Raw genomic sequence first — 25930 nt, 5'->3', positions numbered from 1 at the left:
GACAGGGAGCCAGAAAGATAAAGAAAATATGACAACTGGTAAAGCTGGGTAAAGGTAGTATACAGAAATTCTTCGTATTATTTTTGCAACCTTTCTATAATTTTTTTTTTAAGTTTTAAAGACAAGCAGAAGAAAAGCTGGTTTAATTTACACTTGCATTTTCTTTTCTTCCCCTACTATATCCATGAAGTTGACATAAAATCATCTGACTAAAGACGACTCATACTCCATTTCTTAACTTTGCCACATTGCCTAAGAGACAATGCCAGTTTTTGCTTATTAGCTCTTTGGCTTATTATCTATTAGCAGCTTAATCTTTCCACCCCACCACCCCTCAAACTGGAAGTCATAAATTGCTTTCCTTGCCTTGAACTATGATGACCTTATCACACACTTCATAAAAGATATAGGAACAGAGGTACCATAACCATTTACTTCCATTCTCATAGATCTAACCAGTATTCTGATACAATGAATGCTTAAGGTCTGACCACTAGTAATAGAAAATTGTACAGCTCTCAATATCTGTGAGAAAATCACAAAAAAAATCTTTATCAGGTGGCTAAAAAATATACCTACCTTCTATTTCTTGCCCAATAGAAAGCCCAGCCCATTTTCTCTGTAAAGTAAAAGAGAAAAAAAAAGATACTTAAAACCAAAGCAATCAAAATTAGACAAGAAAAAAAGAGGAATTTTAATGAATTTTCGGAACACATTCAAAGATCAAAACATGGTATGCTATTATGATTGAACTGTGCTCTCCCCCTCCAAAGTATGTTGAAGTCTTAGCCCCCAACACCTGTGGATGTGACTTTATTTAAAAATACAATATCTGCAAATGTAATCAAGTTAACATGAGGCCATAACGAATTAGGGTGAACCCTAAGCCAATATGACTGGTGTCCTTCTAAGAAGAAAGAGACATAGACACATAGACAGAACACCATCATGTGACAGCAGAGGCAGAAATTGAAATGATGCAGCTACAGGCCAAGGAACACCAAAGGATTGCCGGCAACACCAGAAGCTAAGCACAGAACAGATTCTTCCCTAGAGCCTTCAGAGAGGGAATAGCTCTACTGACAGCTTGATTTCAGACTTCCAGCCTCCAGAATGGTGAGAGAATAAATCTCTGTTGTTTTAAGCCACCCAGTAATGGTTCTTTGTTACTTACCCTAGGAAAGTAATGCATGTGCTATAGTTTATATCTGAACATCTGCTCCAAAACGTGCAAAGCTTGCCTTTTGCAGCAAAGCTGGCACCACTGAGAAGGATGCTCCTTTGCACAACATGATGCTACAGAGGGTCTTCACTGTATCAGATCACACTTCAGTGTTCTAAATGTACTGCTGCAGTTAGTTTTACTGTTTGTTACAGTATCTCAAAAAGGAAGACATTTGATTCATGAAGACTCAATTAAAACTGGTCAGAAAATCTATTTTGAAACCCAATCAGGGACCGAAATCATTAGATAGTCATAGCTACTCTTTGTATACTAGCCAGAAGATTTTTAGACATTTACAGCTAGATTTTAGGCTTTCCCAAATCCCTACTGTTTACAATGGCAAGAAGTATGAAGGCAGGCCAGATTGCGTTTAGGCAGGAATTTGGGGCTTGCTTGGTATAGATTCAAAATTAGTAATTACTGATAACACTCCAAAGAACAATGAGAAAAACAATTTTTGGTTGAAAATCAACAGTTCGCCTGCTCATCCAAACACTGCAGACTCTGTGGTGGGTAATTTAGAAGATGCTGCACTGTGAATACGTGGAACAAGTGCTCTCCCTTGCAGCTTTCTTACCACATCCTGTTTCCCTCCTCTCTGCCCTTCACCTCCCCCAGAAGACCTCTTCTGTAAAACCCCACCTCACTTCCGGCCAACCTGAAATTTAGCACCATGCTCGTTAAGCTTAGACTTTAAGTCAAAAGGAAGCCACATTTAGGTTCTGTACTTCAATCCCAAAGACAGCTGATATGGTTTGGCTGTGTCCCCACCCAAATTTCATCTTTAGTTCCCATAATCCCCATGTGTCATGGGAGAGACCCAGTGGGAGGTAACTGAATCATGGGCATGGGTTTTCCCATGCTGTTGGCATGACAGTGAATAACTCTCACGAGATTTGATGGTTTTATAAAGGGCAGTTCCCCTGCACATGCTCTCTTGTCTGCCACCATGTAAGACATGACTTTGCTCCTCCTTTGCCTTCCACCATGATTGTGAGGCCTCCGCAGCCATGTGGAACAGTGAGTCCATGAAATCTTGTTTTTCTTTATAAATTACCCAGTCTCTGGTATTTCTTCATACCAGTATGAAAATGGACTGATACAGCAGTCCTTAGGGATAACAACAGTAGCTATTGTACAAGGCTGTTTGGAGAATTAAAAGAGCTAACACATGCCAAAGTACTGAGAATAGAGCCTGGCCTATAGTAAATGTTGGGGGAATTTTTTTTTTTTTTTTTTTTTAAATAAAACAGAGACAAGGAGAAATGGTCACACCTCAAGCTATTTCTAACAATCAGAATCCCAAATGGAACTCTGTAAAAGCTGACGAACCCTGGAATATCCCAAATTTTTAATCTCTAGAAATAAATGTGAAAGTGGTCTGGATAATGAAGAGGTATCAAACAGACAGGTGGAATAGTAAGTGAAAATTTCCTGTAATTTTTGAGGGCTTCAAGAGATCTTCAATAGTTCCTTTTTTTCCTCTTTTAAAAGAAACAGAATCTCACTCTGTAGCCCAGGCTGGGGCATGGTGGCACAATCATAGCTCACTACAGCCTCGACTTCCTGGGCTCAAGTGATCCTCCCAACCTCAGCTTCCCAAGTAGCCTAGACTACAGGCATGTGACACCATGTCCAGCTAATTAAAATTTTTTTTTTGTAGAGGCAGTGTAGGGGACAAGTCTCGCTATACTGGTCTGGAATTCTTGGTCTCAAGCAATCCTCCTCCGCTTCCCAAAGCACTAGGATTACAAGCGTGAGGCACCTGGCCCATCTAATAGTTCTTTTGTTTGCTTGTTTGTTTGTTTTCTTTTTTAAACAGGGTCTCACTTTGTCACCTAGGCTACAGTGCAGTGGCAGTATCTTACCTCACTGCAGCCTCGATTTCCCAGGCTCAAGTGATCCTCCTGCCTCAGTCCCACAAGAAATTAGGACTACAGGCAGGCACCACCACACCCAGATAATTTTTGTACTTTTAGTAGAGATAGGGTTTCGCCATGTTGCTCACATGGTCTTGAACTGCTGGACTCAAGTGATCCACCAGCTTTGGCCTCCCAAAGTGCTAGGATTACCAGCATGAGTCATTGCACCCAGCCTAATAGTTCTTAAATGAGTGTTTGATCTCTTTCTCTAAACCTTCAGGGAAGTCTACCAATGCTCATTAGCATACTAGGAAGAGGTAGGGATTGCATTTACATTACTTAGGACTGGGGTCAGTCAGCAGCCTGAGTAAAATGATAAGGGAGAAGAAGATACAGACTAGTATTTGTGGTGCTTTATATTCTGTATGATGTGCCTGGGACAGCGCTAAGCAATCTAATTCTCTGGATTCCAGAGAATCCACCAACAGTTGTAACTGTAATCACAACCCATCCAGTTGTTATGGGAGCCTAGCAACTTATGTTGTAATTTGAGACTCTTTCCAAATTCTTTAGTATAACGCCATCACATTATAAAATCACTATTCTTAGATATCAATTTTACAAATAAAATGCTTTTTATCTTTTCTGTTACCCTGGGAGTTAACATTAAAATAACTTGGCCCTTTATGTGATAGCTGACTGATTTTACTGCAAAATCTTTAAAAATTAGGGAAAAAACTCAAGGCAAAAGAAGGCAGCCATAGCAAAAATTGGCAGTTAAGAATCTGTCTTTAGGTTGGGCGTGATGATTCACACCCTATAATCCCAGCACTTTGGGAGGCCAAGGTGGGAGGATTACTTGAGCCTAAGAGTTAAAGACTAGCTTGGGCAACACAGTTAAGACCCCATCTCTACAAACAATTTTAAAATTAGTCAGGCACAGTGGTACAAGCCTGTAGTCTCAGCTACTTGGGAGACTGAGGTATGAGAATTGCTTGAGATGAGGAGCAATGATCGTGCCACTCCAGCCTGGGTGACAGAACGAGACCCCGTCTTTAAAAATAAAAAAAAAAAAAGACTGTATCTTTAAATTCCTTACATAATATTTAGATATTTTTCTTCAGTATGAATCAATACAGTAATAGGGTGATGCTTGCTTAAAATGAATGGACTATTTATATTCTATGACTTTCAAAAACAGAAGAGAATAAATTAACATCTGAGTTACCTGAGGTAAACTGAATGCAATGCTCCCCGGAACCACTGATGGATGTGTCTTCAATGTAAATGTGTACCTGTGATTGGGAGAGGTCCTCACAATCACATGCCTAAAGGACAGAAACATAGTTAGTACTCCACATTGAAGGAAATGAAGAACATAATTTCAAAACGTATTTCTTTCCAAACTGATATTTAATGAGTATCAGGTGGAAACTACATTATCTGTGTCTTGAAGAAACAGAACCACAAATTTAGTTTCCAAAACTATCAGCAATTCCAAATGTGTTCCAGATATAAGGAGCACCTTGGGTCAAACACTCATCAAGCAGAATCCAGCCAAAATACCATCCAAAATACCAACTTCATTACATTTCTAGTTTACATAAAACTGAAGCCAGTGACTTAGAGTCCTTGATATCAAGTAAAAACTAGATGAATTTCCTCTCCTGAGAATTACTTCACATCCTAATAAAATAAGGAGAAGAGAGCCAAAGATAAAAGAGTTAGGATATAGCAATCAAAAAAGGTTTTTAGACTACTTATTCAATTTATTTACAGACAACAGGCTAAAACAATAACAACCTACAAATTAAAAAAAAAAAAAAAGATTTAAAAAATTCCCAAAATACATCAGCTTTCATGTAGACATCAATATTTACTGTTTTAAAAAATTTTGTGCTAATTCCCTGTTCAGAAATTACCTATAAATAAAATTTTTAAAAAATAGTCCTCTCATGATAATCTCCTATACCAGGTAACTAGAAAGTACTATGTGTAAGACAGAAGCTTCAAATCCTGTTATGCATCAGCAGTATCTTTTTTTTTTTTCCCAGTAGATGTGGTCTTGCTATGTTGCCCAGGTGGGCCTCAAACTCCTGGGCTCAAGGGATTCTCCTGCCTCAGTCTCTAAAGTAGTTGGGACTACAGGCATGCCCCAACATGCCTAGCTCACTACCTTTTTAAAAAGTATCTTTTTAGAATGCTGTGAATTTTCACATCAATGGCTAATGTTTCTATACCTATTTTCTTGCCACTAGAACACATGTTCCTTATATCAACTACATTTTGAGTAACCCCACCATGAGCACAGTGAACATTTAACATATGTAAAAGAATTCTACAAATTCTCACACTGATTATCTATACTTCGGTTTATCTGTTAAAGTCCTGTGCTCAATTTAGCATCACAGAATGTTTAGCACTGTAAACAATGTTAATATCATCATATAGTACAGCCTCTTACTCTGAAGCTGGAAACCAAAGATGATTAGCATTTCTAACTCTGTGAAACTCATGTATTTCACAGACAACATTTTAAGAAAAATGCTCAGTTAAAACCTTACCACCTTGCCTCTTATTCCCCTACAGCCCCTTCATCTTCTTATCTATACCAATCTCAGAAGCATATGGATGGAACTGAACTTGCAGCAGGGTCTTTAAAAGTCTTGGCAGTAGGGTGATAGGAATCAGTTAAAATAAATTACAATGCAAAATGCCTTTAAGGATTCTACATTTGCTTTTCATCTTCCAATTTTCTCTTTCCTTTTTTTTTGTTTTTTTTTTGTTGTTGTTGTTTTGTTTTGTTTTGTTTGAGGTGGAGTCTCACTCTGTTGCCCGGGCTGGAGTGCAGTGGCCGGTGCTCAGCTCACTGCAAGCTCTGCCTCCCGGGTTTACGCCATTCTCCTGCCTCAGCCTCCCAAGTAGCTGGGACTACAGGCGCCAGCCACTTCGCCCGGCTAGTTTTTGTATTTTTAGCAGAGACGGGGTTTCACCGTGTTAGCCAGGATGGTCTCGATCTCCTGACCTCGTGATCCGCCCGTCTCGGCCTCCCAAAGTGCTGGGATTACAGGCTTGAGCCACCGCGCCCAACTTCCCTTTTTTTTTGATACAGAGTTTCGCTGTGTCACCCAGGCTGGAGTGCAGTGGTGCCATCTCAGCTCACTACATACAGTCTCTGCCTCCTGGGTTCAAGTGATTCTCATGCCTCAGCCTGCTGAGAAACTGGTACTACAGGCGCACACCACCAAGCCTGGCTAATTTTTATTTTTAGTAGAGATGGGGTTTCACCATGTTGGCCAGGTTGCTCCCAAATTCCTGAGCTTAGGCAATCAGCCCGCCTTGGCCTCCCAAAGCAGGATTACAGGCATGAGCCACCACACCCAGCCCATCTTCCAGTGTTGATGTCTCTTGGATTACCATGGTAATAATAACCATAACAGCTAGTATTTACTAAGGGCTGTTAACATGTTGGGCACTGTCCTAAGTGCTTTATTTATGTAACCTACTCTTCATAGCTACCTTGAGGAAGAGATCATCTCCATTATACAGATCAGGATACAGAGGTACAGAAATGGTCACCCAGTTTGTAATTGGTAGAGCCAGGAAAACTCAAACAATCTGAGTTGGCCAAAGTCAAACACCTAACAACTCTGCTATATATGATTCATACAACCAGTATGTTTAGCTCTCCTAAGACAACCGATGAAAACTAAAGTTTTATATATAAAAAACTGTATGTGATTTTAAAAACATTATACAGTATTTATCAAGGTTTGACACAGTAATGATTGAAATACACAACTTTTCGCCATCTTCTCCATTTTCCAACTCAGCAAGAAAAATTAAAAAAAAATATTTTCCAACGTTTCCTAAAAATGACTCTCTGGAAGTTTCCCAAATGCCACTTAGCAGGTTAAAAGAAAACAAAGTCAGATACTCACTGGCCAGACTGGAAATCCTTTTCATTCACAACTGCACAATTGGTTAAAGATAATTCATCTGTAGGACATCTCGCTGCTTGCATGCTCTGTAAGAATCAATGATTAGGAAAATCAAATTAAGTCATGTTCTATTCCCTTAAAGAATACTTTATGCCTTTCTGTCTTCTCTTCTTTATCACTCTCATTGCTATAACGAACACCTATTGTTTTTGACTCCCAGCATCCCTTCCTCTGAAGTAAGAGCAAACCCTTCCTTTGGGAAACTGTTCCTTCCCTATTCCATGTGGTTTTGTGAGACTGCCAGTCAGCACACATGCAACTACGCCTACTCTATCCCACCCACAGGATTTTATATACGCTGGCACTAGACCAAAGGCATTCTTCTGCAAGTCAGAGCACCCCACGGAGAAAGACTTTCCACTCTAAAACAGTAAAACTATCACAGAGACACAGACAAGCTAACAGATAACCTGGAAACACAGACCTGGCAACCAAGTTCTGGAGACCAGTCCTGAGTATTAGTTACCAGCCAACAAACTTTTTTTTGCTCAAGTTTTTTTGAATTAGTTTTCCATGTCTTCCAAAGAATCTTGACTAATAAAAATGCACTAAAGTAAATTCAATAAATTTGATAAACTTTTGTATCAAATTTTATATACATTATCAAAAGTATATTATGAAATTTTATGTATATTATAAAAAGTATACTATGAAAAAGTATCTTTTTATAAGAGATCCCAGGTGGCTACAAACTGTATCTCCTATAGATTGAGAAAAACCATCTTCCAAATATCTTTCAACAAAAATAATTACAGACTATATTTTTAAAAAAAACAGCCTTTTTGGTCAACAGCAACTAGCAAAATGTTCCTTTATACAATATATTTAACCAATAACCCTTCCATGGTTCGCTAGGGTTTCCTAGTGAGCTATGACAGGTAGTCATAGAAGTGTTCATTCTCCAAACCTCAAGCCAAAGCTGACTTTTTTTTTTTTTAAGATGGAGTCTCACTCTGTCACCCAGGCTGGAGTGCAGTGGCACAATCTTGGCTCACTGCCAAGTTCCACCTCCCAGGTTCACGCCATTCTCCTGCCTCAGCCTCCTGAGTAGCTGGGACTACAGGTGCCCACCACCATGCCTGGTGGTCGAGACCATCCTGGCTAACCCGGTGAAACCCCGTGTCTACTAAAAAATACAAAAAACTAGGCAGGCGAGGTGGCGGGCGCCTGTAGTCCCAGCTACTCGGGAGGCTGAGGCAGGAGAATGGCATAAACCCGGGAGGCGGAGCTTGCAGTGAGCTGAGATCCTGCCACTGCACTCCAGCCTGGGCGACAGAGCAAGACTCCGTCTCAAAAAAAAAAAAAAAAGAGTATCGCAACAGCCGGGCACAGCGCCTCACGCCTGTAATCCCAGCACTGTGGGAGGCCGAGGCAAGCAAATCACTTGAGGTCAGAAGTTCCAGACCAGCCTGGTCAACATAGCGAAACCCCGTCTCTACTAAAAATAGAAAAATTAGCCGGGTGTGGTAGCACAGGCCTGTAATCCCAGCTACTAGGGACGCTGACGCAGGAGAATTGCTTGAACCCAGTGGGTGGAGGTTGCAGCGAGCCGAGATATCACGCCACTGCACTACAGCCTGGGCAACAGAGAAAGACTCTGTCTCAAAAAAAAAAAAAAAGAGTATTGCAACAACAACAACAAAAATCTGATAAAATTCAACATCCCTTCATGATTAAAAAACTCTCAACAAATTAGGCATAGAAGGAATATATCTCAAAATAATAAAGTCTATATATAACAAACCCAGAGCTAACACATACTGAATGAGGAAAGGTGAAATCTTTCTTCTAAAAGCTGGAATGAAGCAGGGATGCCCATTTTCACCACTCCTATTCATCACAGTACTGGAAATCCTGGCCAGAACAATCAGACAAGAGAAAGAAATGAAAGGCATCCAGACTGGACAAGAGCAAGTCAAATTGTGTCTTTGCTGATTATATATCTGTAGGTTTAGAAAACCTTTAAATCAGTAGCATTTCTATACACCAATAATGATCTAGCCAAGAAAGAAATTAAGAAGGCAATCCCATTTACAATAGCTACCAAAAACCTAGGAATACATTTAATTAAGGAGATGAAAGATCTCTACAAGGAAAACTACAAAACACCAATGAAAGAAAATATAAAAAATCCTATGCTTGTGGAAAGAATTAATATCATTAAAATGACCATATTGCCAAAGCAATCTACAGATTCAATGAAATCCCTATCAAAATACCAATGTCATTCATATGGGACCAAAAAAATCACTTGAACCCGGGAGGCAGAGGTTGCAGTGAGCCGAGATCACGCCACTGCACTCCAGCCTGGGCGATGGAGCGAGACTCCATCTCAAAAAAAAAAAAATCCAGTGATAGGAGGAATAAGTTCAATGTTTGATAGCTGAGTAGATGACTATACTTAATATATTGGACTCATGTACCCTAACTTGATCATTACACATTATACACATGTAAAAAAATTTTCATGTGCTCCATAAATATGCACAAATAAAAGTATTGCAACAAGGTGAACTATATTTGCTAAACATCACTCAGTAATTACTAGAAAATAAAGGCTATCAGAAAAAATGATAGACAATCAGATGGGACAAAGTTGTTCAGATTTTCCAAAAGGTAGAAGATAGTTTCTGAACATTATTATGTCCAAAAAGTTCTAGGTGAGGTAAACCTAGTCTTCATTACATTCTTGCAACTAAGTTGGTGAACTAGGTAATGGTACCAGGCTGATCTGAATTCAAATGCTGACCCAGCTTCTTGCTGGCTATGTGAACTTGGCAAGTTACTAAATCTCTCTCTCTCTTTCTCTCTGCAAAAAACAAAGATAATACTACCTACTTTGCAGGGTTGTTTTGTTGGGATTAAATGAGATATATCTGTACTTAAGCAACAGTACCCAAGTATATTAATGGGTATCAGTCTAGAGACAGGTCACTGGCAGCATATGCTCAAGGGTTATTTCTGACCCTGTCTTATTCTATCCTTTACCAGTAACACAAATGTAGAAACAGAAGTCACGATTATTAATCCTACAGAGCTAACCAAACTAGAAGAGACAGCTACTATGTTTCCTAACATGAAAGAACTAAGAATCCAGATTACCTCAACAAATAGCAGACAGGCAATGACCTAAAAAAATGAATTGTAAAAGGATAAGGTCTTGATTTAAGTTCAATAAAACGGCTCCAAACCTAGAATGGAGCTAGGGAGCTGGTTTTAAAAGAACGTGAGTTTTCATTAACTACAAGCTCAGTTATGAGCCAAGAATGTGATTTACCGTAGAAAAAAACACGAATACAATTTTATCTGGCATGAATAACGGTAGTGTCCATCTCAAGAGAATAATAGCTCAAGTACATTCTTCCCTGATCACTGTGTTCCACTCTGGGCACATTTTAGGAGAAAAGTTGACAAAACAGTAACATTAGGTTACCTCCAGAGGAAGGCGGTCTAAACGATTTAAGCGTTTGGAATATGAAATATGCTAGGAACTGGGGGATGTTTAACTTGTAAAACAGAAAATCTGAGGAGATATGTAACCTGTATTCAAGTAAACGAATAGCTTGAGTAGCTATTACATGGAAAAAGAATTGTGTTTACACCTTCCATATAGCTTTAAACAGCAGAAATAGAAACTACATGTAAAAGTTACATGGAACTCCAGATAACAAAGATGTAACACAGCTGTATGACATTACGGGCAAGCTTTAGGGTAATATACCATCTATCACCAAAGTGTTCAGAGATTGATTCATTTTCAACAAAAACGTACTGAGTACCTAAGTCCCAGAAGGTACACAAAGCGCAGTTGATAATGACTAAATAACTTATATGTTCTCTGCTTTTCACTGAGGTGAAGTGGTAGAAGCAAATAATAACACACACTCAAAGTAACAACAACAACAAAATCTCTAAGGAGAGGAATACAGTTCTTCAAGAGTATATAACAAAGGATCCTTACTTACAACGTGGGGTCAGAATAGGCCTCCCTTGAGTAGCTAAATGATGTCTGAGTAGGAGGTAAATGGTTGTGGTGAAGAACGTTACAAAGAAAGGAAACACCACTTGCAAAGACCTTGTGGTAAGAGAAACTACAGGCTGAAGGAATTGAAAGGCTCATTTACCATATAACCTGAGGACAGAGAGTTAAGAGAGAGAGTGGAAAGAAGCAGGAGCAGAACCACAAAGAGTCTTGAAGGCCTCATTAAGGATTTGGTTTTCTCTAAAAAGTAATGGGATGCTGCTGAGGAGGGGTTTAAGTAGTAATGGGCATGCGAAGGAACAATCAATGTCAGTGTCCAGAATGAATTGGAGGTGGGCCATACACTCTAAGAAGATTACTTGGGAGGCCGGGCACGGTGGCTCAGGCCTGTCATCCCAGCACTCTGGGAGGCCGAGGCAGGTGGATCACCTGAGGTCAGGAGTTTGAGACCAGTCTGGCCAACATGGTAAAACCCCATCTCTACTAAAAACACAGAAATTAGCCAGGTGTCATGGCGGGCACCTGTAATCCCAGTTACTCAAGAGGCTGAGGTAGGAAAATGGCTTGAACCCAGGAGATGGAAGTTGCAGTGAGCCGAGATCGCACCATTGCACTCCAGCCTGGGTGACGAGCGAAACTCCGTCCCAAAAATAAAACCAAAAAAACAACAAAACAAAACAAAAAAAACTACTTGGAAGCTTCCTGCAGTAGTCCAGACCAGAAATGATGGTAGTCTGGGAAAACGAGGTAAAAATGAAGATGTGGAAAGGTGGACAGACAGGAGATTTTTAGGTTAAAATGACAGAACCCATGTGACCAATCCAGCTAGTCCAGTGGGTGATTTGGATCTAGTTTAAAGCAACCATTCTCCCAAACCAGAGTCTCTGGCCCTAATTAAATACCTTTATGGGGGGGCAGGAGCAGAACTCTTGACAAATTTTACCAGGGTATAGGGCAGAGGACATGGATAGGGCAGAGGAGAGATATAAAGGGTTACCCACTCTCTCCCTCCCCCAGATTCCCAGCCTATATAACTGGGTGGATGACGGTATCATTCAGTGAGATAATCCTATCTCACTGAGTGCAGTGCAATAGTGCAAAGGTGACAGGCATTCAGCAGAAACTGTACTTTGAGGACCTACACAACCATTCTGTTTTTCACTATCAGCACAGCAATAAATGACATGAGGTATTCAACATTTTATAATATAGGTTTATGTTAGATGATTTTGCCCAACTGTAGGCTAATGTAAGTGTTCTGGGGATGTGTAAGGAAGGTAGGCTAGGCTAAGCTATGATATTCGGTAGATGGGGTGTATTAAATGCATTTTCAACTTCTGATACTTTCAGCTTACAATGGGTTTATCGGAAGGTAACTACATCGTTAAGTTGAGGAGCATCTACACAAGTTAGGTGGGCTAAGATCCTGGGTTCAGAGTTGAAAAAGCTGAGTTTCAGGGGCCTTGATTTTAAATAAGCAGCTGGATGTATTAACCTGAAACTTAAAGGGCAGGTCTGGACTGGAGGTAAAAGATTGAGAATCACTGCCATATAGACAGTTGTAGCTATGGGCTTACAAGAGATTGCCTGAGCAGAAAATTGAGAGAAGATGGCCTTTGAGGAACACCAGCAATGAATAACAAAGTAGAGGAGGGTGAGTCTGCAAAAGAGAGGTCTGAGTCAAACCAGGAGCTAGGCATCCAAGAACACATGTAAAGAGTGCTTTCCATCAAGGAGGCCATGGTCAACAACGTCAAAAGCTGCTGAGACATCAAATAAGGACTGAAAAGTTCAATTAAGTTGACGGACAGGTTTCAGTGGGATGATGGGACAGAAATCAGACTGCAGTGGGTTAAGGGGTGAGTAGGTGGTAAGCAAATGGAAGACAATAAATATAGACAACTCTATCAAATTTCCTGCTGTAAAGTGGAAAGGGAAAAGGTGACAGCTGTGGGGGTGGGGGAAGGGTTTGTTTTAAGATAGAGAAGCTTGATTACATTAAGAAGGAGCAGATGAATATACAGATAGGGTCTGAAGTATTAGTAGAAGGACTAGCCTAAAAAGGAGAAAGAAGCCAAACTAAATGACCTTTAAGATGCCTTCTGACTCTAGAATCTCATGACCTACAAGTCCCTTTAGATAGGGCTTTTGCATATATGCATAAATCTGTGCAAACTGATTCAAAAATTCCGGTACAAAGAGATCAGTCAAGCACATCTTTCGCCCCCAGTGACGCAGTTAATGTCCTAAGGTTTATAACCAGTGTAATCTCTGGGCAGGACTCATCCCTTGAGAGCTTTTAGCTCAAGGCAGACTGCAATACAGCACTCAACCAGCTCTTTCTCTCCTCGCCAAACCCATCCTACCCAGCGATCTTAAAGCCTAAAGGAGGAAGTAAATTTAAAATCCTGAAACTACAGCATATCCTGCTGCATTGGAAGCGACTGTCATCCATAAAAACAAAACGTGACAGCCCAAATCCATCCTCACTCCAAGCTAAAGCAAATTCCCGCCTGACCCGACAGTTGACAGGTCCCCCAGATGGCAGGGCTCTAACACTAAAAGTCATTGGCACCCCCTCCTCTTTCCCAACGACCTTTAATTTGTGAAGAGCCAGACATGGGTTGCTGATGATCCTTCCTACACCGCTCGCCCCGAATGCAGCAGACGTGCTCCCGGCAGTTACTCCGGCGCCCCCTAATAAGCCCTCGCAAGGGGGTGCAGAAAGACCCCCAGAGCCAGTCAGAAGGGGCTTCGACGACCGCGACCCTGCGGCTATGTGGAGGACGAGGGAAACAAGCCCCAAGGGACGGAAGAGGACGACCGGAGGCGCAGCAGACGCGGGTAACGAGGGGGTCATCTCCCCTCGAGGGGGGTGGAGTTGTTGAGGAGGGCTAATCCTCTGCCACCGCTCCCCTGCTACCCTCGAGTCCCGCTCTGGCCTCGCGCCCCATTGCTCGGATTCACTCCCACTCCCCTGGGGCCGCCTGGACCCCGGAGTGCCCGCGAGCCCGGCGCCCCTGCCTCGAGTCTGGGCTCCCAGATCGGTACTCACCCGGCCCGCCATCTTCGCCAGCACGTCCGGCTAGGCGGCTGCAGCTCTGCGTTCGGCAAAGCCCGCCCCCGCCGCGCGCGCGCGCCCCCGCCGCCCGGCCTCGCGCAGGCGTGCAGCCGCGGTGAGGACGCGTGCGTCCCCGGCCGCGTCCCCGGTGTCCTCGCTCCGCAGGGCGCGCGCGCGGGGCGGGCAGAGCGGCGGTGCCATTTTGGCTGGAGCTGCCGGGCGGCGACAGTTGAGTCCGTTTCCAGCGTGCGCGTCCGTCCGTTGCTCGCTCGAGGGCTGCTCCTACGAGTCTCATGCCCCCTGGCCGTTTGCGCCGGGTTTTGCTAATTTGGTGACCCCACCCGCGCCCCCCCAAAAAAACTCTCGTCTGAGCATGATGCCGGCTCACACCTGTAATTCCAGCACTTTGAGAGGCCGAGGCGAGAGGATCGCTTGAGCTCAGGAATTTCAGATAAACCTGGGAAACATGGTAAAACCCTGTCCGCCTGTAGTCCCAGCTACTTGGGAGGCTGAGGTGGGAGAGTCATTTAAGCCCAGGAGGTTGAGGCTGCAGTGAGCCGTGATTGTGCCACTGCACTTCAGCCTGGGTGACAGAGTGAGACACTGTCTCAAAAAAAAAAAAAAGAAGACCGGGCACTGTGGCTCACGCCTGTAATCCCAGCACTCTGGGAGGCCGAGGCGGGTGGATCACGAGATTAGGAGGTCGAGATCATCATGGCGAACGTGGTGAAACCCCGTCTCTACTAAAAATACAAAAATTAGCTGGGCGTGGTGGCGCACTCCTGTAATCCCAGCTACTTGGGAGGTTGAGGCAGGAGAATCGCTTGAACCCGGAAGGCGGAGGTTGCAGTGAGCCGAGATGGAGCCACTGCACTCCAGCCTGGGTGGCAGAGTGAGACTCTGTCTCAAAAAAAACAGAAAAACACCTCATGTTAGTTTAATTTTCATTTCTTTGATGACTTGTTATTTTTCCAATATTCACTAGTATTTTTATTTCATCTATTAGAAATGATATATTCATGTCCTACTGACTTCGAAGGCAAAGACAGAAAGTTGTTTGGCCAGCAACTGTAAAGGTTGTTTGTTTGAATGGGGTCATCATAACCTAAAAAAAAGGTGAAATAACAAAGGTAAGATTTTTACTTAGCATTGTTTGTTCCTACAGAAGGAATGCTGGAGCTGATAATTATGAGAATTTATCCTTCCATCCCTCATAGCCTAAGAATATTCATTATTTTCCAAGATCTGCACTGAGCCTGTAAACCAAAATGTATCTGAGACAGGTCTCAATCAATTTACAAGTTTATTTTGCCAAAATTAAGGACGCTCACCTGGGAGATAGGCCGGTGCCTTTTTCCAAAGGTGATTTTGAGGGATTTGTTTTGTTTGTTTGTTTGTTTTTGAGACAGAGTCTCACTCTGTTGCCCAGGGTGGAGTGCAGTGGTACAATCTTGGCTCACTGCAACCTCCGCCTCCCAGATTCAAGCAATTCTCATGCCTCAGCTTCCCAAGTAGCTGGGATTAGCAGGCATGTGCCACCACTCCTGGTTAATTTTCATATTTTTAGTAGAGACGGGGTTTTACCATGTTAGCCAGGTTGGTCTCCAACTCCTGACCTCAGGTGATCCGCCCACCTCAGCCTCCCAAAGTGCTGGGATTACAGGTGTGAACCACCGTGCCCAGCCAGAAGGATTTAATATTTTATTTATTTATTTATTTGTTGGTTTATTTATTTATTTGAGACGGAGTCTTGCTCTATCACCCAGGCTGGAGTGCGGTGGCACGATCTTGGCTAACTGCAACCTCCGCCTCCTGGGTTCAAGCCATTCTCCTGGCTCAGCCGCCCCTGTAGCTGGGATTACAGGTGCACACCACCATGCCCAGCTAATTTTTGTTGTTTTTAGCAGAGATGAGGTTTCACCAGGTTGGCCAGGCTGGTCTTGAACTCCTGACCTCGTGATCCGCCTGCCTCGGCCTCCCAGAGTGCTGGGGTTACAGGTGTGAGCCACCACGCCCGGCCAGGATTTAATATTTAAAACGGAAAAGCAGGCTGGACGGGAAAGAAGGAGAGTATGCTCACATTACTGAATTCACATATTGCAAGAGACAAGGAGCAGGTAGGGGAATAGTCAATTATGTATTACTCTCGTGCTTACCAGAAGATAAGGTGGACATAGAGTAGTTAGCTGCAGCCAGTCCTGCTTAGGAATGAAAGGAAAGGCAACTTCTTGCATGACTCAGCTTTCAGCTTAATTTTTTTTCTTTTGGCAGAATGAATTGGGGTCCCAAGTTTTTATTTTCCTTTCATAAGCCTCTGAAGAAACAAAGTTCCTGCCCACATGGCATTCAATTGCTAAACAATTATAATCACATGAATACATACACATATACATATATGTTTTACATATATTATCTATTTAATACATATGGCTGGGTGCAGTGGCTCAAACTTGTAATCCTAGCACTTTGGGAGGCTGAGTTGGGTAGATTGCTTGAGCCAAGGAGTTCAAGACCAGTCTGGTCAACATGGTGAGATCCCATCTCTACCAAAAATACAAAATACAAAAATTAGCTGGTCATGGTGGTGTGCACCTGTAGCCCCAGCTACTCAGAAGACTGAGATGAGAGGACTGCTTGAGCCTGGGAGGCAGAGGTTGCAGTGAGCCAAGATAGTGCCAGTGCACTCCAGCCTAGGAGACAAAGCAAGACCCTGTCTCAAAAAACAAACAAACAAAATACATACATATAGACAGAGAAAAACAGGGAGAATTTTATAATGATATGCATGAGGAATGTATAGGGGAGAGGCTAAAAATAGGCCTAACTTACTAGTGAATATATTCAGGAGGTAGCACTGTGATTGTTTTTAAGTGATCGAGGGAAAATGGTGTACTGATTTTAAAATGAAAACTCAACTTATTTTTTAAAAATTAAAACTCTTGACAATTAACAGGGAGGATTAATTGAAATCACAATGGCTGCTCAGGCAAGTTTATAAATCTCGAACTGCAATGACTCAATAAGCATGAATTGCTTATGATTATATTGATTTAATAGAGTTATTTTTTCCTTAATAGAAAACACATCTTATCAATATAATGTTATTTGTAAAGCATGGAAAGGACAAAGTGCTCTTGGGAGAAGCAGAAAGAGAATTTCACTGTGAGAAACCTATTTGGAGAAAGCTCCTCATCTCTGGCTTAGACTTTAAAATTAGTTAATAGTGTAATTCGGATTAGTTGTAGTAATAGTGGTATTGGTATGGTAGTTAGAGCTTAAATGGCACACAGAATACCCAGACCACCTTCCCCCAAGTGCCACTAAACTTATTCTTCTAATCAAACTTCTGCTCAAGGGATGACTTCTTCCTCTCTTGGAAAGCTGTGTTCCTTACCTCAGAAACAGCCCTCCATAAACCTGCCCTTAAGAGAATCCTTGGCCAGGCACAGTGACTCACGCTTGTAATCCCAGCACTTTGGGAGGCCACAGCGGGTGGATCTCCTGAGGTCAGGAGTTTGAGAGCTGCCTGGTCATCATGGTGAAACCCTGTCTCTACCAAAAAATAAAAATAAAAAATAAAAAAACTAGCCAGGCATGGTGGTGTGTGCCTGTAATCTCAACTACTTGAGAGGCTGAGGCAGGAGAATCACTTGAACCTGGGAGGCAGAGGTTGCAGTGAGCTGAGATCATCCCACTGCACTCCAGCCTGGGCAACAGAGCAAGATACCATCTCGAAAAAAAAAAAAAGAGAGAGAATCCTTAAGACACACCTTCTTTGATGCCCTCCTGAGAAATGTCAAGAGTAGCCAATATAGTCACCCCAATCAGCTGTGGTGTCTGGGCCTCTACTGTTTTAAGGTTCTAGGCAACTCAGCCTCTCCCAGGAGACGCTGATTTACTTTTCTCAAGATGCATTAAGACTCATCAGAACAATATCTGAAAAATCCCTTTTCAAAGAGATGCAAGCAGCCTTCCAGCCCCATGATGTTAGTACACAGGGTTAGGCAGCCTGGTAAGTGCATTGTGGCCCCCACTGAAGGATCATCTGGTTTCCATAGCAACAGTCCTTCCTTTCCACGGAGGATTCTATCATCTCTCCTGCCCACTCAGGCGTTCTAGAATGAATTGATTTTTGTGACTATAGGTGTCTGTCCTTGATCCTGCAAAGAGAAAAGACATATTCATTTAAAACAAACACCCCACCCCACCCCGCAACTGACTGCAGCTAGAATACTGCATTGCATCAGCCAGTCTTCCTTTCACTTTAAAATTCCATGTCCTTTCTCCATTTTGCTCTGTTCTCTACTTTATCCATCATTGTAGAAAACAAGTTTCTCTGACAGTAAACAAACAGATGGCAACTCCATCATCCTAAAACTGGCTGTGACAGGGCTGTAAAATTAAGTGTCCACGGGGCTCCCAGAAAGCCTAGGCTTGCATGGCATGTGTGGCTGACCTGTGAGTTACAGTTGGAGGGGCAAGAGGAGGCTTTCTATACACAGATGGCTCCCCATACAGTGTCACAGTCTCTGAAGTGTTGCCTTTTGAGGTTTGTTTTCTTAGGTTAGTTAGGAGAATACTAACTGCTGTCCTGTCGGTATTCTCCTAAATTGCCACTACTCCTGGGAAGGGTAATACATTCGGTTACTAATGCTGAAAGAACTTGAGAAAGAGGGGAAGGGGTACAGCAGGAAGGGAATAAAAGGTGCTCTGAAGATCACCTTTGTGTGCTTCACAGTGACATCTTCTGCAAGAGGGGAACTGCAGGTCTTCATCTCTGTCTCTCTCTGACACACACACACACACACTCACACACACACAGTGCAGGATGCCTTCTGACAATTACAATGCAGTGGTGAATTCACCAACCAGGTCTGTTCCCTGAAACACCTACGTACAATCCCGCTGGAAGACCTTTGAAACAGCTCTGCAGTGACTAAAAACTCTGTACCCAGCGCCACTTGTTTAACCCTACAGTTTCCACAGACTAAAGGTAGTGTTCCTTTGGTTAATATGAAAACACCAAATAGATTGCTTTGTTAAATAAAGTGGATTACAGTGAATCTGTTCACTTTTATGTTTCATATTGCCCTCACTCCACAAATCACAGAACATACTTATTTTTTTCCCCAGTTAAATTCTTTTACCACAACCATAACAAACAAACATCTATATAACCAAAATGTTATTCAGCCTATTCTGATGGAGCACATGTTAAGTGATGTTTAATGGGACATAATTTGAACGTAAAATTCTATCAGTGCACTGTTTTCAAGTCTTTGAATCAGGCCTCCACCTACAGATGTTGGTTACCTATCAGGGAGCAACAGGTGATACTAAGGGTCACTTTGTAAAAGACAGGAATCTCATCCCTGTAATTGACAGGAAACTGACCATATTCATCAGGGTTCTCCAGAGAAACAGGACTAACAGAATGTATATACATTTAGGAAGAAATTTAGTTCGAGGAATTGACTCGTGTGTGATCGTGGAGACTTGGGGAACCCAAACTCTGATGGGAGAAGCTGGCATGCTGGAGGCCCAGGGAAGAGTTACAGTTCTAGTTCACAGGTAACCTGCTAGAGAATACCTTCTTGTTCTGGATGAGTTTGGCTTTTTGTCTATTCAGGCTTTCAAGTGATTGGATGAGACCCACCTACATTATGGAGGGCAACGTTCTTTACTCAGAGTCTACAGATTTAAATGTAAATCTTATCCAAAAACACCCTCACAGAAACATCCAAAATAATATTTGATCAAGTATCTGGGCAACATGGCCAAGCCAAGTTGATACAAAATTAACCGTCACACTGGATCACAAGGGCTCACTGACTTTGGTCAAACCCTGCCCTTGCCCCTATGCCCCACTCTTTTTCATTCTGGGTCCTGCTGTTTTCATTTTATCATGTCTTCATCTTCCCCCGCGACCTTTGAGGTACCTTTCCTTTCTGACCCTATCCCTAGTCTCACCTCCTACCCCCCACTCAAAGCCCTCCCTTCCTTAAATAATGATGTTAGTGATTACACTTTCAGATTGAAATTAATCATTCTGTTAACCATCTTACTAACTTTCTCACTGTAAAAGGAAAGCGTATTAAAAGAATTTCAGGGATCGATGAAGAGCCAAGGGAGGTATTTTTTTAGGAAGAGAAAGTGACTAACTCACAGAAATCAAGACAAAGGGGGACAGTCAGATTTTGCAGACGACAGAAAGCAGGTGAACTCTAGAGATCTAGAAAACTAGCAAATGGTCTCTTCAGGGTGTCATCATTGCAATAAATGAGCTCTAGCAATTTCTGTCATTATTCCTCAGGGTACTCAAGATTGCAATTACTTAGGAGAGAGAGAGCATCTGATTGATTGAACTTGGGTTCTGTACTCACTCCTGGGCCAGGGGGAGGCACGGTTCCTGGTCTGACAATCCTCCCAAGGCCGCATGAACCGGAAGAGCTGTTACCAGAAAAGGGCAGAGTGAATCTGGGGCAGCAAAAACATTTGTTGCTTATCGACTATCGCTGCAAGGATTACTCAGAGGGTGATGCAGAATCAGCACCCCTCTATTTCTAAGATGACCTTGAATGTCAGAGCAAGGCACAAACAGGATGCAGAGACATGTGGAGTATCTGGAGCAATGTCTGACAATCCTTCCCCTCCTGCTGGATGCTAAGGACCTGAAGGACAGGAGGTATGTTTGCCTGCAGGGCTGTACAAATGATTCTATTTAACTTTTACTACTTGTGAGAAGGCACGGAGGGCTTTGAGAGGGCACAGAGGGCCTCTTATAATGGGTAGATACGCACATTAGCTGATACACTGGAAATTTTCCAGCAGGCATATCCTTCCAAGATGATAAATATTCCTCCTTGTTGGAGAAATTGAAGACATTTGTACTTGCACTCTAGCTTACCTAGTAAAACAAGACAAATTAACCAGTGATATGGAGAAACACGTTTGCATTATTTTCCAACCTTGAAAATAATGTCAGATTATTGGACTGAGAGCCAATGTCATTTTCTCGATCTGGTAATTATTTGGACAAAATCTCTTTGATTTCTAGGTTCAAATTCAAGGTGCCAAAAAAAAAAAGGGAAGAAAAAAAATGGAAACTAGGCCAGGCGTGGTGGCTCACCTCTGTAATCCTAGCATTTTGGGACAACAAGGCAGGTGGATCACCTGAGGTCAAGAGTTTGAGACCAGCCTGGACAACACAGCAAAACCCTGTCTCTACTGAAAATACAAAAATTAGCTGGGCGTAGTGGTGGGCACCTGTAATATCAGCAACTTGGGAGGCTGAGACAGGAGAATTGCTGGAACCTGGGAGGCGGAGTTTGCAGTGAGCCGAGATCATGCCATTGCACTCCAGCCTGGGTGACAGAGTGAGACTGCATCTCAGAAACAAACAAAAACAAATAAGGAAACTGGGCTCAGGGATATGAAGGTACACAGGTGATGGGCAGATAGGGACAAAGAAGAGAACCTAACCCTCTGGACTCCCCAAGCCATTCTAATATTTGTTTTTGTACGTTAGTAACTTCTGCAAGTTAGTAGATCAGAACTCAACTAGTTTCCTGTATTTCCTCATAACCTCTCTGACCCACCCATGATTTAGCTAACATCTGATTTGGTCAAGGAAGCAGCCTGGTCCTCAGGTTCAGTGTGAGACTTCATGAAATTGACGTGAATTTTTTTTTTTTTTTTTTTGACACAGGGTCTGGCTCTGTTGCCCAGCCTGGAGTGCAGTGGCACAGTCTCGGCTCACTGCAACCTCCGCCTCCCGGGTTCAAGCGATTCTCCCACCTCAGCCTCCTGAGTAGCTGGGATTACAGGCGCCCCCCACCACACCCGGCTAACTTTTGTATTTTTAGTAGAGATGGGGTTTCACCATATTGGCCAGGCTGGTCTGGAACTCCTGACCTTAGGTGATCCGCCCGCCTTGGCCTCCCAAAGTGCTTGGATTACAGGCATGAGCCACCCCGCCCAGCTGGCGTTAATTTTTTCTTCTGTCCCTAGTTCATCTTCAGGTCACTGTCTGATTTTATTAGTTCTCAAATTTAAATCACTATGCATGCTCAGCTCTTCTAGTTATTTCCCTTCTTTTCTCATGCTGGGGAAAAAAAAAACCCGATTTATTCTAATTAACTGTGAGAAAAGAAAGAGAACAAATCCTATCATTCCCTATTGTCTTACACAAATATGAAGAGAGATATGATAGTGGAGAAAATAAAAGCGAAAGGGAATCCATTCGACAGAATCTTTCTCCTCCCAGGGTGCTTGAAGTTAGATATTCTGAGATTCCAGTGGAGGAACAGTATGGTGGAAACATTGAAGTTCAACAAGGCTGAATTTAGGGCATATTTTATTCAGATTCTACCATATATAGTGTCTAAAATGAAACAACGCTGGGGAATGACAAGGTTGTCGAAGATACAAGTTGCCTTTATTAAAGACAAATATTTAATAAAAATAATCACAATTCGCTTTCAAATCTGAAGAAAATACTGAGTTTTCCAGGCTACACATAAATAAAACTGCCAACGATGACAATTCCAGCAACTAGGAAAACAAGTACGCCTACAAAGAAAAGTGAGAAAATTCATGGAGAATTTGAACTCAGAACCAACTCCTCAGAGCTGATCTTTTCTGGGGGAAGCCAGGGCACGCGCCGGGTGCTCTTAACGGCAAGGCCATGTTTAAGAGAGTCTGGAGGCCAGGCGCGGTGGCTCACGCCTATAATCCCAGCACTTTGGGAAGCTGAGGCATGTGGATCACAAGGTCAGGAGATCGAGACCATCCTGGCTAACACAGTGAAACCCCGTCTCCACTAAAAAACACAAAAAATTAGCCGGGCATGGTGGCGGGTGCCTGTGGTCCTAGCTACTCGGGAGGCTGAGGCAGGAGAATGGCGTGAACCCGGGAGGCGGAGCTTGCAGTGAGCCGAGATAGTGCCACTGCACCGCAGCCTGGGCGACAGAGCGAGACTCCATCTCAAAAAAGAAAAAAAAAAAAAAGTCTGGAAGCACAGAGCAAAATGGACATTCGAGGGCAAACAACTGCTGGCAAAGGGATAACAAAAAACTTCACCTTCAAAAAATAAATCCTTTTTTTTTGAGACACAGTTTCTCTCTGGTCACCCAGGCTGAAGTACAATGGCACAACCTCCGCTCACTGCTACCTCCACCTCCTGGGTTCAAGCGATTCTCCAGCCTCAGCCTCCTGAGTAGCTGGAATTACAGGCACCTGCCACCATGCCCAGCTAATTTTTGTATTTTTAGTACAGATGGGGTTTCACCATGTTGGCCAGGCTGGTCTTGAACTCATGACCTCAGGTGATCTGCCCGCCTCGGCCTCCCAAAGTGCTGTGATTACAGGTGTGAGCCACTGCACCCGGTCAGCTCATTTCTTTTTTTTTTTTTTTTTTTTTTTGAGACGGAGTCTGGCTCTGTCGCCCAGGCTAGAGTGCAGTGGCCGGATCTCAGCTCACTGCAAGCTCCGCCTCCCGGGTTTACACCATTCTCCTGCCTCAGCCTCCAGAGTAGCTGGGGCTACAGGCGCCCGCCACCTCGCCCGGCTAGTTTTTTGTATTTTTAGTAGGGACGAGGTTTCACCGTGTTAGCCAGGATGGTCTCGATCTCCTGACCTCGTGATCCGCCCGTCTCGGCCTCCCAAAGTGCTGGGATTACAGGCTTGAGCCACCGCGCCCGGCCAGCTCATTTCTTTATAGTGCTGCATAATATTCCACTGTCTGGATGTACCACAGTTTATTTATCCATTCACCCATTGAAGGACATTTTGGTTCCTTTCCAGTTTTGGTAATTATGAATAAGCTGCTATAAACATCCATGTGCAGATTTTTGTGTGGACATGTTTTACTTATACCCAATTCTTACTCAGCTCCTTTGGGTAAGAGTATGTTTAATTTTGTAAGAGACAGCAAACTGTCTTCAAGAGTGGCTGTTCCATTTTGCAATGAATGAGAGTTCCTGTTGCTCTATAAAAATCCACTGTTTGAAAGAGCTGGCCAGACAAGGTGGCTCAAGCTGTAATCCTAGCACCTTGGGAGGCTGAGGTTGGAGGATGGCTTGAGTCCAGGAGTTCAATATCAGACTGGGCAACGTGGTGAAACCCTGTCTACAAAAAATACAAAAATTAGCCAGGCATGGTGGTACATGCCTGTAGTCCTAGCTATTGAGGACGCTGAGGTGGGAGGATTGCTTGAGTCTGGGGAAGCAGAGGTTGGAGTGAGCCAAGATCGTACTACTGTGCTGCAGCTTGGGTAACAGCGAGACCCTGTCTCAAATAAAAATAAAAATAAACCAAAATGGTAACAGTGATTATATTTGGATGGTAGGATGATGGGTGATTATTTGTTTTTCCTGCTTTTCCTCCCCTGACTCGTTTTCTTATCTCTCTCCCTCTGTCTCTCTGGTGAGGGGAGTGTCTTTTTTCCCATGTACTTTAACAAATGACTATGTACAATTTTTTTTTTTTTTGAGACCGAATTTCACTCTTGTTACCCAGGCTGGAGTGCAATGGTGAGATCTTGGCTCACGGCAACCTCCGCCTCCCAGGTTCAAGCGATTCTCCTGTCTCAGTCTCCCAAGTAGCTGGGATTAGAGGCATGTGCCACCACGCCCGGCTAAATCTGTATTTTCAGTAGAGATGGGTTTCTCCATGTTTGTCAGACTGGTCTCGAACTCCCGACCTCAGGTGATCCACCCGTCTTGGCCTCCCAAAGTGCTAGGATTACATGTGTGAGCCACCACACCCAGCTATGTATAATTTTTATAGTCAGAAAAAAGATACTTTAATTTTTAAGGAGTCATATGTATTTATATTAATCCTCATACATACAAGCACTGTAATTAGAAGAGAAAGTACAGTACTAGTAATTATAATGGTTTTGTTTGCCCAATGCACAGTGAGTCAGCATACAGAGATACCCGGCTGCAGCAAAGAAAGAGTTTAACAATCACAGGGCATCTGAACGAGGAGATGGGAAGAAGCCTCAAATCCACCTCCCTGAGAGGTTTGGGGGACAGGGTTTTTAAGTCCTCTGGACAGGGGCTGTAGTGTGGGGATCGATGATTGGTCAAGAAGTGAAGGGCGAAGTCATGAGACAGGGAGACCAAGAAACCTCATTCTTGTGCTGAGTGGGCTCCTTGGTGGGGTATGTCAGAATTCAGGATCTGAAAAACAAACAGTTCTTGAGCAGAAAGATCTTATGAGTCTAGCGTCAGAAATTCTTACTCATGGTAAGAACCGTGGGGAAACAGGTAGCAGGTGGTCTAGCATGCTGGGTGACGTTCAGTGAGTTAGCAGCTGCAGGGAAGTAGGTCAAAGTACACTTGTGCACCCTAGATAATAGCTAACTATATATAATGCTGTCTTAAAGCCTGGCTTGTAACTCTCCTTAATCCTGTGAGGGCAGTTTCAATTCTGTATTTGCTTAAAAAGATTAAGGTGGCTGGGCACGGTGGTTCATCCCTGTAATCCCAGCACTTTGGGAGGCCAAGGTGGGTGGATCACTTGGGTTCAGGAGTTCAAGACCAGCCTAGCCAACATGGTGAAACCCCGTCTCTACTAAAAATACAAAAATTAGCTGGGCGCAGTAGTGCATGCCTGTAATCCCAGCTACTCGAGAGGCTGAGGCAGGAGAATTGCTTGAACCGGGGAGGCGGAGATTGCAGCGAGTGGAGGTTGCAGTGAGCTGAGATCGTGCCACTGCACTCCAGCCTGGGCGACAGAGTGAGACCCCGTCTCAAAAAAAAAAAAAAAAAAAAAAAAAAAGATTAAGGTGTG

General features: G+C 43.1%; 2 protein-coding genes and 1 long non-coding RNA gene across 14 annotated transcripts in view; 1 reads left to right on the top strand and 2 right to left on the bottom strand.

Annotated features, from left to right (window-relative positions):
• NSF (N-ethylmaleimide sensitive factor, vesicle fusing ATPase) overlaps positions 1-14245 on the bottom strand; it is a 145021-nt gene extending 130776 nt beyond the window's left edge. Inside the window, exons 1-4 of one of the 4 annotated variants that reach the window (XM_033184116.1) lie at positions 14126-14245; positions 7029-7114; positions 4316-4415; positions 580-619 (exon numbers count right to left, since the gene is read on the bottom strand). In XM_033184116.1, the coding sequence (XP_033040007.1) occupies positions 580-619; positions 4316-4415; positions 7029-7114; positions 14126-14137 (238 nt within the window). In that variant the 5' untranslated portion in view covers positions 14138-14245. Of the gene's footprint in view, positions 1-579; positions 620-4315; positions 4416-7028; positions 7115-13666; positions 14041-14125 lie in introns of those variants that run through there. The other 3 variants (XM_033184115.1, XM_033184114.1, XM_033184113.1) reach the window with 3 other exon arrangements.
• CDC27 (cell division cycle 27) overlaps positions 1-25930 on the bottom strand; it is a 506999-nt gene that overhangs the window by 426627 nt on the left and 54442 nt on the right. The window lies entirely within an intron of this gene.
• Positions 14303-25640, top strand: LOC117067481. Of its 2 annotated transcripts, XR_004430751.1 has the most exons (4): positions 14303-14600; positions 15138-15261; positions 19582-19702; positions 25308-25640. It is a non-coding gene; the product is annotated as an uncharacterized LOC117067481 (long non-coding RNA). The 2 variants fall into 2 exon arrangements; XR_004430750.1 differs by lacking the exon at positions 25308-25640 and having other exon boundaries at positions 14307-14600; positions 19582-21222.

Source organism: Trachypithecus francoisi, unplaced genomic scaffold (assembly GCF_009764315.1).
Source record: "Trachypithecus francoisi isolate TF-2019V2 unplaced genomic scaffold, Tfra_2.0 Lachesis_group20, whole genome shotgun sequence".
In the NCBI taxonomy this organism is placed as follows: domain Eukaryota; kingdom Metazoa; phylum Chordata; class Mammalia; order Primates; family Cercopithecidae; genus Trachypithecus; species Trachypithecus francoisi.
This window is presented reverse-complemented; position numbering and strand designations above follow the sequence as displayed.